The sequence below is a fragment of the Plecotus auritus genome (assembly GCF_963455305.1).
Source record: "Plecotus auritus genome assembly, chromosome: 3".
NCBI classification, from domain to species: Eukaryota; Metazoa; Chordata; class Mammalia; order Chiroptera; family Vespertilionidae; genus Plecotus; species Plecotus auritus.
The window spans coordinates 25,099,385-25,113,916 of record NC_137772.1 but is presented as its reverse complement, the minus strand read 5'-3'; the positions used below and the strand labels follow the sequence as shown (position 1 = coordinate 25,113,916).

The window sequence follows — 14,532 nt, the reverse complement described above, 5'->3', positions numbered from 1 at the left end:
ACATTTCTTGAGCTACTACTATGTGAATGATGCTGTGTTGGTCACTATTCTTTCACCTGCTGGTCAAATAGAGAAATAACTTAGAGACTCTGCTTAATTTTAGGAAGAAGGGAGTTACCTTGTTCAGTATTCGAGATTCCACAACCTTATGAGTTTAGGCAGGGTGAGAATGAGCTAACAGGCCCTACCATTCACTTACATGGTGACTTCTATTTGTGCAACATTTTGGGTGCAGTGATATGTTATTTTATTTAATTTGATACTCATGACAACCTTGTGAAGGAGTCCTAACCAACTGGGGCTAATATGTAAATAAACGCTTGTTTTTTTTTCAGATGCATGACTCGAACAAAATTTGAGTTCATAAGTAGGGGACCAGAATGGAGGTATCTTTCATACCTACTGTGACATACCTCTTACCCTACCAGTCATCCCCAGCCTGGCACCACGGGAGCTGTAGAAAAGATACCAACTCTTTGCTTCTTCGATCCGAGCAGGTCCAAGAACTGTGTCTTTTTCAGAAGTTTCCCAAAGGACTCATGTCCATTAGAGAACCAGTAGTATGCACCACTCTGTGGAAGGATCCAGGGCAAAGGACGTTTTAGTCACTTTCCCTTCGGTTCCATAGAGTACTGGAGTGTGTTCTGGGTGGGTTCTGATTAACTTCCAAACCAACACCACCCAACTCCCCACTCACTCTTTGCTTCCGAATCATTAACCTCAGGCTGGAGGCCATGAATGGCGCTGCAAATTTTACAGGACCCCGCTTCCCATGGAACACAAAACCTAACCACTGTGGCTGGGGAAAATGAGATGGAAGGGAAGGGTCTGAGGATGGGGGTCGACCTTCGCGTGAATAAAAAATTTGCATTTATTAACTGTATGCCAGGCCCTCAACTCTATACGGAAAGTACTATTATCCCCCTTTTACAAATGAGAAAACAGAGATGTAGAGCAAGGAAATTATATCCCCCCCAAGCACACAGTCAGACTCCCAAGCCCGCGCTGCCACGTACAACCTCACACCCCAAACTGCTAATCGGTCCACTGCCTGAAATTCGGGCGCCCTCCCGGGCGATGCTCGGAAGGAGGGGCAGGCGCGCACTCGGATGCTGACCGGACTGCAGGAAAGGAGTGGCCGAGCGCGGGCAGCTCAGCCGGCTCCCACTTCTCCCGGCCGAGGCTCGGGAACTACAAAGCCCAGCAGGCAGCTGCAGGGGAGGAGGAGGGGGTGGGACCAGCGCGGGGTGGGAGTGAGAGAGCAGCCTCGCGCCTCGCCGGCGCACAGCGCTCGGAGCGCTCCTGCGGGCACTGGGACGGCGCCTCGGCAGCCGCGGCGGCGAGCGGGAGCCCGGACTCGGGTGCAGCGGCAGCGCGCGGAGGAGACCGGCTGGTGCCCGGAGCTGGGCGGCGACGCCTGGACAGGACCGACACTCTGCTTAGCGCATTGCGGCGACCTCGCCTTGCCCGGCCGTGAGCGCGCGCCGCCGCGGGAAAGCCGCGGAGACTGAGGACTTTTCTCTGGTCCGAGGGGTGCCCCGCGGGGCGCACGGTGCCAGTACCGCAGCCGGGCACGCCGCGGCGCCCGGGTCCCCTCACGGAGATGGAGCCCGGGCTGCAAAAAGCGTGAGACGCCGCCGCCGGGTCTGGAGAGGGGGCCACAGGGTCTGGAGACCCCGGGCGCGGACGGAGCCCTCCCCCAGCCCCGCCTCCGGGGCACCCGCTTCTGCTCCATTGTTCCCGCCCGGACTGGAGGCACCGGGCGCCGAGCGCCGCCGGGAGTCGAGAGCCGGCCGCGGGGCTGTCGCGGCCCCGCCAGGAGCCCGGGGGCGGCGGGCCGGAGCGGGGGACGCGGGCGCCCGCCCGCCCGATCAAGCCACGGCGGACTCTCCAGAGGCGGAACCGCAGCGCCGAGTGAGGTAGGAATCGCGGCGCCCCCAGATCCGGGGCGGGCTTGGCATCCCCAGCGACCCCGGCGCCGGAGCCTCCTGGCTGCGCGCTGCCCCTGCCGCCGGCGGCTCGAGTCGGGCGCCTCCCTCCGCGGGCTGCCCGCCCCCTCCACCCCGACTCCCTCTCCAGCGCTCGGCGCCCCCCTTTTGTCTCCCCTGCCTTCTCTCCGCTCGCGTCGCCTTCTGCGCCCCCTGCCCGCGCCCGTCCCGCCGCCCAACTTTTCCGCCAACTCGCGCTGGGAGCTGGCGAGGCGGCGGTGGCGGCGGCTCCTCGGTGAGTCGGGGGGGACGGCCGGGACCAGGGTGGCGGCGGCCCTCGACGTCCTTGGACTGGGGAGGCGGGTGGGAGTGGGCAGCGAGGTGGAGTGTGTGTGTGTGTGTGTGTGTTTTGCACTCCACTCCTCTCTTTAGTCCACTCACGGGGACTCACCCCAATTCCGCAGGTAGCTTTGAATGGAACGTTAAAAATCCGGGGTGTTTTTAAGTCCTTTATCACCTCGGGAAAGTCTCGGGTAGGGGTTAGGGATGGGTAGATGGGTGGGGGCAAGAAGAAGGAAAGATGTGGTGGGCCAAGTTAGCTTCTCTCCGAATTGGTTTAAGTCCTGTGTCGTCACCAAATGGCCGAATGTGCTTTTGCGGAGCGAGAAAGGAATTCCCTTTTCCAGAGGGGCTTATCTTCTGCGGAGTCCTTCTCGGAAAGGGCCCGAAGTTTGGGGAAGGGGCGGGCGCCCAGCGGGTGTGTGAAGTCCTACGCTGGGGTCTGGGGGAGGGGGACGTTCTATTCCAATCTGGTTCTAGGAGGTGGGGGAGGGGATGAGGGTTTCGTCCGGTGCGGTCCACTCGGCAGCGATGCTTGTTGCTTCTCTGGCCCAGACCCTTCTGCCCCGACCCTCCCCCCGTCGTATTTGGGGTTTTGGGAGAAGAAGGGGTAGCAGAACCCTCATTTGCGGAGGAATTTATTGACGTTGTAGATTGAGTTCATTTAGCACATAGCCTGTGAAGGCAGCCAGACCTTTAGGAGAAGGGGTGAAGCCTGCTTCTCCTTTCTGAGCCCAGAAGCGATTAGCCCATTTAAAACTTTCTGCAGTGTCCTTCTCCCCCAACACGTCCCCCCACCCCCCATTTTCCAGATGTAGCAGCCGCATCTGGTGGTTTCACCCCACATGGGTACACCGCAGCCACGTTATTAACATCCTTCTTCTTCCCTTTCCACTTCCCTCTTTAAAATTTCTTAAGACTTGGAGATGAGGCGTTGGGATCTGGGGAGCAAAAGAAGTTACCCTGGATCCTAAGTTACTTAGGATCTGATGGTGTTGGTGCTTTATAGATTGTGCGGAAAAGAGGCTTCGTAGAACATGGGGCCAAGGTTTTAGGGGGTGGCACCTGAAAACGGTTCATCTGCCGGCGGTGGACTTTTGGTCATAGGTCGACCCTGAACTGGCCCTGACGGAAGTTTCTGGAACTGAAGTATTGCTTCTTGTCCCTTCAGTTACAGCTGGGGCGGCAGGAGCATCTGACCCTGTCCGGCGGTGGCGTCCCTGCGGGTCCCTTTTCCGCCCTCCCGGGAGCAAGCCCCGAGTGCAGTGGCTGGGGGCGTTGGGGAGGGGCTGTAGCTGTTGCTGCCAGAGGCGCTGCCTGTGTGTTTTAAAGGAGTTATTTGGGCTGCGGCCCTGGAAACTAAAGTGGGACATTTTACCATTGAAATAACAGCTACAGTTTTGAAAGTGGGGGTTGGATTGTTAAGGGGTGTGTGTGTGTGTGTGTGTGTGTGTGTGTGTGTGTGTGTTTTGTAACGTCCTTTGAGGTAGGAAAGCACCTTGTGGTCCACAGTTGCAGGAGGGTGGGGAGAGTTGTTGGTCTCTCTCACCCTCTCCTTTCCAGTCTCTTTCAAATTGAAAACACTTCTCTGGTTTCTCCTTTGGGCGGTAGTTTTGGAGGCTGTAATGAAATCGCACTTTCTCTAGACATGGTAATTAAGGTGACTGTTTCCTCCACAGATGTGCCCTGCCCTTTGCACCTCCGGGCCAGTGCTTTTTTTGGAATACCATCTAAATTGTAGAACCTTAGCCTTGAGACTGTTTAGCAGAAAGTGGCCATTTTCTCCCCTTGGCCCAGGCTCACAGTTTCTCTCTGAGGCTTGTTGAAAAGCTAAGTAGTAGGACCCCATGGGACGTGCTGTGGTTAATTACCCCCAAGCCTGGGTCATCTCCTTTCCTTTCAGTGACTGGAGAGGGAGAGGGAGAGCCATTGCCCACCGAGGCTGTCCTGGTGGCCTGCTTATCTAATTACTTATTTACATATCTCCCTCCCCCCCACACCCCACTTGGTTGGGAGAAGTTCCAGGGCTGCTGCTGACCCCAAAGGAGCACAGGGTGTTGGGGTCAAGGAGGCTACTGGGGCCTGGCTCCAGCCTGGATGGTTGTATTCTGACTGCATCAGTGACCGGCTCCTTGAACTATTTGTTGCATTTACTCTTCTTAGTCATAGCTGAGTGTCAGCTTTTTATTGGGGGCCGTCCGGATGGATAGCCACTGGACACGTGTGCTTTCACTGCCTGTTCTTATCATGCTTGTAGAAATGCTCATCTTAGAGGCATTTTTCACAAATGGGATTTGGGCCAGAGTGGACACTACTTCTTCTATTGGTTCTCAAGAAGACAGTCCTGGATATTTCTCCATCTTTGCCTCTGGCCACGGAGGATGTTAGGTTAGGCACCCTTAGAATAGTAAGGGAAGCAAAAAGCACAGGAAGAAATAGAGAAGGAACCTCACAGATGCTATTGTTCCACCTCTCCAGAGGGAGAGGATCAGAGTAAGTACCTCCAGGCACTGTCAGCCTGGGCTGGCTTTCTTCCTGGGGGACTGCAGGGAGGTTGAGTTGAGCCTTGAGTAGGCTGACTCCAGGCATGGAGACCAAGGCAAAGCCATGGGTTTTTGCTTTGAGTAAGCTTTTTTTGTTTGTTTTGGATGTTGACCTGAAACAAGACTCCTTAAAATAGGCGATTTGTTCCTGTGAGCGTAGGGTTTTAGCAGCCAGCTCCTCTGAACGCTTTCTTCTTGCCTCCATTTTTTAATCTTTCATCAAAATGGCTGTTAGTTAAGAGCTCCCTAGGAAAGTTGGAGCCTGTTGCTGATGCAGGAAAGGGCGGTAGAGAGAATTGATTCATAGGTCTTATTCACATCACTGGAGTTTAATTTCCTCTTGGGAAATTTGTCTTGCATTTGTTTTCCCAAGAGCTTTGTAAAAGGTCTGAATGTGCCAGGGACTGGTGGGAGTCCAGATGTAGAGCTTTAGAGAAGATTCTGGTGCTTCCAGAGAGGATTAAATGCCAGACTCAGGCTAGGATATTTGCCTTCCCCCCTACACTTGCATCTACCTTAAACAGAAATCCTCTCCTTACCACCATTCCCCCTTGCAATTAAAGGAACTATGTTTGGTCCCCAAGTAAATAGTCCTCACTGGGTGAACAATGCCAAGAATATGGTGGCGGTCCACTAATCCATCCTGTCTTCAATTGCAAGGTTTCCTAGTTTATATACCTCACTCCCAAGGACATTTTGTTGTTAATCCTCACCTGAGGATATTTTTTCCATTGATTTTTAGAGTGAGTGGAAGGGAAGGGGAGAGACAAAGAGAGAGAAACATTGATGTGAGGGAGACACATTGATTAGTTGCCTCCCACACGCACCCTGTCGGAGGCCTGGGATCGAGCCTGCAACCGATTTGTATGCCCTTGACCAGGAATCGAACTGGAGACCCTTCAATCCAAGGGCTGACGCTGTAACCACTGAACAACCAGCCAGGGCCTCAAGACATTTAGATACTTTTTTACAGGAACTCAAAAATTTAAAATTCGTGTTTTCCTTGGATCAACTAAAATTCCGCAAGCTGAGCTGCATAAGTTTTTTCAGATGTTTAATGAGTATTTGCTCTGCCACTCTCAACAGTGAGCAGAAAATGCTCACTTTTGGGAAAGGCAACCATTCTGTTAAGAAGTGAGTCTTATTCCCGTCTAAAGGAATTAATGTTGTGGTGTTACTTCCTCAAGTCTGAGGAATTGAGAGGTTTACAAAATGTCCCAGTTGGTGTATTTTGAGCTTGGCTGGCTAACAAGGAGTACTTGACTATTGCTTTTCTCTGGCATTCTCAACCTCTTTTCTGCAAGAGTATCTATATCCGTCTCTTTTCAATCAGCCTTTCTTTCTTTTATTCATTTATTCATCCAGTTAATAAATGTGTCGGCATCTGCTGTGTACATGTTAGATGCTAAGGGTATTAACAAAGGCTAGTCAGGTCCAGACCCTGCTCTTAAGGAGCTAGGGATCCCATGGTGCTTTTTGGAAATTCAGAGGGATGAGACCCTCAGTTAGAAGGCCCAAGAAAGGGTTGTAGCTTTTTGAGATGGGGCTCAGAATGTGAAAGGTAGACTCGTGGAAGATAGAGGAAAAGGCAAAGAAACAACTTTGGCAGTGTATGGAGGTTGCCTAGAGCTGTGCTGTCCCATAGAAATAAAACATAAGCTACTTGTAATCTTAGATTTTCTAGTAGCCAAGTTAGAAATTAAGTAAAAAGAAACAAGGCAGAATTAATTTTTATTAATTAATTTGTTTAGCTTTTGAGAATATACTTAATTTAGCCCAATATAGCCAAAATATTATAATTTAAACACGTAATCAATATAAACATTATTGAGATACTTTACTTTTTTCTATACCAAGTTTTCATTTCTAGTACACCCCAGTTCCCACTAGCCACGTTTCAGTTGCTCAGTAGCCACAAGTAGCTGGTGGCCATCAGATGGGACAGCTAGGTTTAGAGTATGGGGCTTGAAGATGGCTAGTGAGAAATCGCTTTGTAAAGGTAGGAAGTTTGTCCTACTGCTGCCAATTACCAAAATATCCTGAGAGTGCTGTCTAGGAGTGACTCCAAGCACAGTGTTTGTAATTCTTTACATTTGGTTAGAACTTCAGAGAGGAGAGAGCAGGTACTTTCACCCATGCTGCCCATTTGATCCTCATAACCTGTGATGTAGGCAAGGCAAATATTTTAGCCCCCATCCAACAAGTGGGAAACTGAGGCTCAGAACAGTTCAGTGACTCTCTCAGGGTGGCAGGGCCATAAATGGAAGGGTAGTAATTAGTTACTTTTTCCAGAGTACAAAGAAAAGGCCTGGAACTCATAAGCTAGTTTTCCTTACATCATTTTTGGACAAGGAGATCTGATGGTCATACAATCTTTACTCTTAGAATTCAAGAGAAATGCAAGGTCATATATTCTAGCCCCTGCTTTCTCACCAGCCACTATCTCATTTTACATTGAATTAGTACTTAGAGAGGAGAGAGCAGGTACTTTTGCCTGCGCTGCCCATTTGATCCTCATAACCACCTGTGGTGTAGGCAAGACAAATATTTTAGCCCCTCCAACAAGTGAGATGTAAGTGTGTCTCCTCCCCGCCCCCACTCCCCCTTCGATAGTGAGGAGCTCTGCACCCAGGCAGAGTTGGCGGCCAATCCCAGGAGACCTGACATATGGGGAGCCAGCTGTACGGTCTCTGAGGAAGCTGCTGTGTACACCTTCACATCTGTCCAGCAGTGAAGGAAGGAGACTGTTTCTAAGGGATTTTAATAATGCATTAATTAGTAGAATGAGAAGAAGGTGAGGTGAAGGAGAAGGTGGCAAGTACCTAGGGTCCTAGGCAGTGTGTGGATTAGTGGTTTGCATCATTGTGTTTAATGCAATGGGATGTGTGCCCATGTACCTTCTCATTCCAGGAGTTGGTGCCAGACAGAGACTGAGTTTTCTTAACATCCTTTGTTTTACAGATGTGGGATTTGAGGCCCAGAGGGGAAGCAGAAGAAGAGACTTTTGTAGGGAAGCTGCCAGATTAGTTTGAAGTGCAGTGACTGCACAGCTGAACGAGGACAGCCGACAGCCAACTCACACATGTGAGGAGGTGGGCAGGCTTTTCAGGGGACAGAGTGGTCAGGTGGTGGTGAAAACTGCCTGTCTGCTACATTTGAAAACAAGTTTAATCATCTCAAGATGATACCATGCTTTCCCACTGGATACTAAACATTCATTGATTACGCTGATGGTACCTGTGGGACTTGGTTCTTAGTTGGGAGTACCTTCTTGGGTGATAGGCCTGCATCAATTTGGTGTGTCTTTGGGAGGTAATGAGATGTGGAATGTCGTTTAGGGATGTCCTCTGGCAAGCATCCCCTCAATCCCAGGCCAGGGACCATGCCCCATCCTATGTCCTAGATGGCACATCGGTGAGCTGTTTCCAAGGGTCTTTCAACCGATGGAATTGAAAATCAAGGCTCTCTCATTTCTAGAGTTACCTGGGATCTGTCCTTACCTACTTGGTTTCGCCATGGCACAGGGATAGATACTCTTCAAAGAAAATGAGTTTGCATCAGATAGAGCCAGATAGGATCATCCTGTAATTTGCTTCCTCTCACCTTGTTCTTCAGCATCTGAAAACCTGGGTGATGGAAGTTTTGGTGCTATTGCTTACCTGCTGCACATCCTTGGGCAAAAACACTTAACCTCTTTGAGTCTCCGTTTTCCCATGGCATAAAAGGGAATAATAATTCCTGCCCCCCTTAAGTTTATAGTGAAGAAGCAATGAAGTTGTTTTTTTTGTTTGTTTTGTTATTGATTTCAGAGAGGAAGGGCGAGGGAGAGATAGAAACATCAATGATGAGAGAGAATCATTAATCCACGCCCTCCACTGGGGATTGAGCCAGAAACCCAGGCATGTGCCCTTGACTGGAATCGAACCTGGAACCCTTCAGTCTGCAAGCCGATGCTCTATCCACTGAGCAAAACCGGCTAGGGCTGAAGTTTTATACTTACAGATTTTACCTACTACATGCTTGGCATGTAGTGGGTGTTCAATAAACATTTGTTCTGGTCTCTCTCTTCTGGTCCCTTTCCTAAATTTAGAAAAATAAAAATGTTCACTACTCCTTTGATTTGAAATCATTAAAAAAAATTTAGGAAAGCCTTCGGAGGGAGGTGGTGGGTAGTGTATTTGTACTCCCGCTGGCAAACACATGTGAACGAAGCCAAGAATCCGGGGGGTTTCTGCCAGCCCAGACTGACTCACTCACAGGGGCCCTGTCTGGCTGAGAGGAGGCAGGGCTGAAGCACCACATTAGGGCATGTTCCGGGGAAGTGGATTCTCTGAATAACTTGGATGGTTCCCTAGAGTATTTAGGACAAAAGCCACCTGGACGATGGAAATGGTCACTCCGATATAGCCCAAACAGTGCCCAGAAAGTCTTATCACTTGGTAAATGTTTATCAGCAACAATCCCTTGTTCCTTAAGACCCCGGGGGGTTGTCTTAGATTTTACCACTAGAAAGGTAAAGGGCTGTAGATTATGCTTTTAACCAGGGCTGACATGAGCCATCTTTGGTCAGCCCTTACAAGAGCCCTTTGACTCTTCAGCACAACCTTTTGTTTCCCACTTCTGGATTCATTTCTATTGGCCATCAGCTGTCACCTTCACATATCAGAGAAGAAAACTGGACCCACCTCACGGTTCCGCACTCTAAGGCTCTTTTTAAGGAGTTGGTGAGAGTTGTGTTCTCTCCCTGAGGGAAGCTGATAGAACCTGAGATCCCTGCGATGCATACAGTTCTCAAGACAAAAAGAAAGCACCTTGGAGATCTTTTTTTTCAGCTTCCTCATCACATAGGTCGAGAGAGGGTCAGTATCTTACTTGGCTCCCATTTCCTAGTCCTTGCCTTAATGCTTGATTCTTCATATATATCTCTCTCTCTCTTTCAATCTCTCAATCCTTACCTGAGGATATACTGGGGCGGGAGGGGCGGGGGGGGCGGGAGATGTGAGAGCTGAACATCAATTGGCTGCCTCCTGCACGCCCCCTACAGGGCATACTGAAGGCTCCAGCATACTCCGTGATGCCATTGCCTATGAAGCGGCAGACTTGTTTGGGATTTTCATAGTCATTTGCTTTCCCAGCACAAATGATCTTAGTGCTTATGCCTTGGAGAACTTCATGACGATTTTCGCAGCAAAGCTTGTACACAGTCCACACTCAATAAATAATTGAGAACTGAATGAAAACACTCCTTTCTCTGAGTAAGGCCTTTAACCTTGAACTCAACATTGGGTCAGACCACAGTTCTCTTCTCTGTGCTTAAAGGAGTAAGGTATTGCTTCAGGCATCCTCTGGACAGGGTGACTGTGTGCCTGCTTTAACTTCTTTTGCTCCTTGCTCTCCCCCCCACCAATGCAGACCCTCCTAAGTTTTCGTTTTTTTCTTTCCTCAGAGTCAGCTTGAAAAGGAGGTTCAAGCTCAGGGCGGAGTCTCCATGGAGGTGTGGAGCCTTGTCACCAACCTCTAACTGCAGAACTGGGATGTGGAGCTGGAAGTGCCTCCTCTTCTGGGCTGTGCTGGTCACAGCCACACTCTGCACTGCCAGGCCAGCCCCGACCTTGCCTGAACAAGGTAAGGCACCGGCTGAAAGCCTGGACTTCTGGCCCTCGGAAACAAGGCAGGCTGGGACGGAGGTGATGTGTTTGGAGGTGATGTGGAAGGCCCATCCCAGGTGGAGCAAAGAGCTCTTTTCCTGTAGGAAAGACTCCCAAGATACCTGGGCTGGTTCGGGCCTGATTTTAAACATAACCAACCTCACGAGAGGTTGGGTCATGAAGGCTGGTGACATCATTTGTCAGAGGTGACATGCTCTAGGTGGGTTTATGCTTTTCTCTTCTGAAAAAAAGAACTCTTGATTGGGATCCAAGAGCCAGCTCTCTAACCTAGGCGATTAATGAAATGGAGTTGGGTGATGCAATGGGGAGTGAATGACCTATGAATTTGGAGTTAGAACTTACATCAGGCTACAGGGGATGTTGAGGGATGTGGGAGCTTGATAAAGACCTCTGGCTTCTAAAATTGTTCCAAAGACACATCTTCTGTGAGGGTTGGCAGCTATGGCCACGTGCTTGCCATTTACCTTTCTTGACCACATCTCACAGGCCCTGTTTGGAGGTGGTCTGAGGGTATGTACTGCTGGAGAGTTTTGGAAGAGATTGAGAACCAGGGAGCATAATGGGGTCTGGGAGCTGGGAGAGATCTACAGCTTGTTGGAAATGCAGAGAGCTTATTACATTAGTAATGGGAAGGACTTGCCCTGCTGCTCATGGGATTTGCTGGAGTTATACAAATACTTCAAAGATACCTGGTGACTTTCATGGATCTCTAAGAATTAATATGTGAGCTTTTCTGCAGCCAAAGGGTATGTGGCTTGTGATTCAGTGGCTGATCACATAAATAGAGAAGGTTGGCAGGCAGTGGGTAAAAAGCTCAGTGTGCCCATGGCATGGTGACTGCATTTAAAGGAGTTGTCAGCCTCAGCTGTCAGGACCTATTTGAATCATAAATGATGAGTGAGAATATTTGTCTGCTTGTGTAGTGATGGGAAAGGAGGAGGGAAGGGTGGGTGAGACTTTCTAGAGTGTGCACTGGCTGAAGCAGGCAGATTAATGTTGCATTCAGCAACAGAACTAAAGACAAGACCTGAGCTAGTACATGACAAAGACCCAAAGCAGGAGAGACCTTCTCCACCATCTGGTAGTGGCGAGATAAGTACAGAGGTTATCTAAATCCAAGGTAGACCATGTTTAAAACCACACAATGGAGTTACAACAAAATGCAATGGGCATGCAGAGGACGAGGGGAGCAGAGAACATCTGAGATGGGTCCAGAGGGATGGGAAGGGGTTTGGAAGAGCGAACTAATAGACATTCCAGGTGGAACAGCATGAGTGAAGGTACTGAGGCAGGATGTATAAGGTGTACAGAGAATGATTTACCTGGTAAGTAGGTAGGTAGGTGGGAAGTAACACCCAGAAAAATTAGATTGAGTTATGAGCATATGGAAGGCCTTAATGCCCTGCTATATTTAATTGGTAGATACTGGGAATCTTGAAAACTTTTATACTTTTAGAAAACTAACCTGGTAGCTGAATTTGGATGGATGGGAAGAAGAAGATGGACTTGTTTGAATTCTGCTCCAGCACTTAATAGCTGCATTACTTGCTTTGACAAATTAGTCAAACACACTAAGCCTTGGTTTGCTCATCTTTTTTTTTTTTATGTTATTTATTGATTTTTAGAGAGACACATCGATTTGTTGTTCCACTTGTTTATGCATTCATCTATTGATTCTTGTATGTGCCCTGACCAGGGATTGAACCCACAACCTTGGTATTTTGGGACGACATGCTAACCAACTCAGCCAGGACAGTTTGCTCATCTTTAAAATGGGGACAGCAATAAAGGGTTAAGTGAGCTAATCCAGACAAAAGCACTTAAATGTAAAATGTTAGGAGCTCCGGAAAGAGAGTTAGACGTTTGTTTTTAATGTTTAGCTAAATGAAGTGAGGGTATAAACTAGCTTGGGGGCCCTGAGGTTGTAAAGGAAGGAAAAAATAGTGGCGACACTATAGAAATAGAATCTATGGGTTGGTTTAAGTAGGTTGGATGGCAACTCCAGTGACTAGAGACACAGACAAGGTGAGGTCAGGGCAGTAAGTTAGGTGGGGAGGTTTGAGAGGAGTAGAGACGATTTGGATCAGCCACAGTGAAGATGGTGATAAGAGAGTCCAAAAGCAAGGAGGGCTTGAATGAGGTTTGAGAATGTGAGTTTATAATGGACCCTAAAGTACTTTTAAACAGAAAAACACCTTTCTCTAAGAAACTCTTTTGCAGCCCCCAAATGGAGGGTAGCCTGGGCCCTTATAAGCAGAAAGGGGATGTGTAAGGGTACAAGCATTGGAATTTTAGGGGTGGTGGTAGAGGTGGTGGAGGGGGGATAGTGAAGCTGCTGGCTGTGGGTCCAAGCAGGGAAAGGAAGCTGGGAGAGTGAGGAAGGATGGAGCCAGAGTGCTGAAGGTCCTGATGAGGACAAAGTACAGGCCCCCTCAACAGGAAGGAGGGAACAGGAGAGGTGGAGGGGGCATTAGGAGGCTGTGCAGCAGTAAAGAGTTAAGTCAGATGGCCACTTAAAAAAATCAACTTGATTGAGGTATAATTTACATTCTGTAAAATAGATCATTTTAATTGTATAGTTCAATGTCTTTTGATAAACATAACTACCAGCCCCATCAAGATATAGAACATTTTTATCCCCCTCAAAACTTCCCTCAGGCCCCTTTGTAACACAGACCCCTGGCAACCACTGATCCACTTACTTTTTTTTCTTTTTCTTTTCTTAAAATATAGTTTTATTGATTTCAGAGAGGAAGGGAGAGAGAGATAGTAGCATCAGTAATGAGAGAGAATCATTGATCAGCTGTCTCCTGCACATCCCCTACTGGAGATCAAGCCCAAAACCCTGGCATGTGCCTGACAGGGAATCGAACCCTGACCTCCTGGTTCATAGGTCAATGCTCAACCACGGAGCCACACCGGCTGAGCCTGATCCACTTTCTGTCAGTACAGCTTACCTTTGCCTGTTCTAGAATCATATATAATGGAATTATATGGTGAATATGTATTCATTCACCTGTTAATGGTCCTTTAGGTCAGCCGTCGCCAACCTTTCAGACCTCATGCACCACCAGTGGTCCACGGACCATCGGTTGGTGACGGCTGCTTTAGGTTGTTAACAGTTTTGGCTATCATTACTAAAATTCCTGTGAACATTTGTGTACAAATCTTTGTGTGAGCATAAGTTTTCTCTGGACTTCCTTGGTTTTGATTTTGGCTCTATTTCTGACTGTTGGCTCTTGGGAAAATTCTTCTTTGCACCTCAGTAACTTATATTGATAATGAACATCTACTCCTAACATCATAGTGAACATGAAATGAAACTGTATACAAAGCTCCTAGAACAGTGGTCGGCAAACTGCTGCTCGCGAGCCACATGCGGCTCTTTGGCCCCTTGAGTGTGGCTCTTCCACAAAATACCACGGCCTGGGCGAGTCTATTTTGAAGAAGTGGTGTTAGAAGAAGTTTAAGTTTAAAAAATTTGGCTCTCAAAAGAAATTTCAATCGTTGTACTGTTGATATTTGGCTCTGTTGACTAAGGAGTTTGCCGACCACTGTCCTAGAACAATAAACGGCAGCTGTGGGTACCATTTCCTGGGACCCCTCCCCCCAGGAGACAGCACATGATGAGGGGCTTGATTCATGAGTGGACTTGGAATGTCTGAGGACACAGAAGTAGAAATCCACTGTACCTGGAGAACAGTTCTCTGTTTGATTGCATAAGTCCCTCTCCTAGTGCAGCCCTTTCACACAACTTGGCCCTCTTTTTTTTTTTAATTTAATTTAATTTTTTTAATTGTTTGAAGTATTACAAATAGTAGTACATATGTCTCCTTTTTTTCCCCCACATTGACCTCCCCCCGGCCTCCCCTATCCCCCAGTACATGCCTTTATCTGCCCCCCCGCCCAGTGTCTTGTATCCATTGGTTATGCTTATATGCATGTGTACAAGTCCTTCGGTTGATCTCTTACAGCCCCCCCCCCAACCTCCCCTGCCTTCCCGCTGTAGTTTGACAGTCTGTTCAATGCTTCATTGCCACCATGTGCCCACCA

At 48.7% G+C, this 14,532-nt stretch overlaps 1 protein-coding gene across 4 annotated transcripts in view; it reads left to right on the top strand.

The window, feature by feature from the left end:
* Positions 1-1,463: 1,463 nt before the first annotated feature.
* Positions 1,464-14,532, top strand: part of FGFR1 (fibroblast growth factor receptor 1) — a 47,930-nt gene continuing 34,861 nt past the window's right edge. For 3 of the 4 annotated variants that reach the window (XM_080662238.1, XM_080662236.1, XM_080662235.1), the window contains exons 1-2: positions 1,788-1,919; positions 10,257-10,435. In XM_080662238.1, coding sequence (XP_080518364.1) covers positions 10,345-10,435 — 91 coding nt within the window. In that variant the 5' untranslated portion in view covers positions 1,788-1,919; positions 10,257-10,344. Of the gene's footprint in view, positions 1,920-10,256; positions 10,436-14,532 lie in introns of all 4 variants that reach the window. The other variant, XM_080662237.1, reaches the window with a different exon arrangement.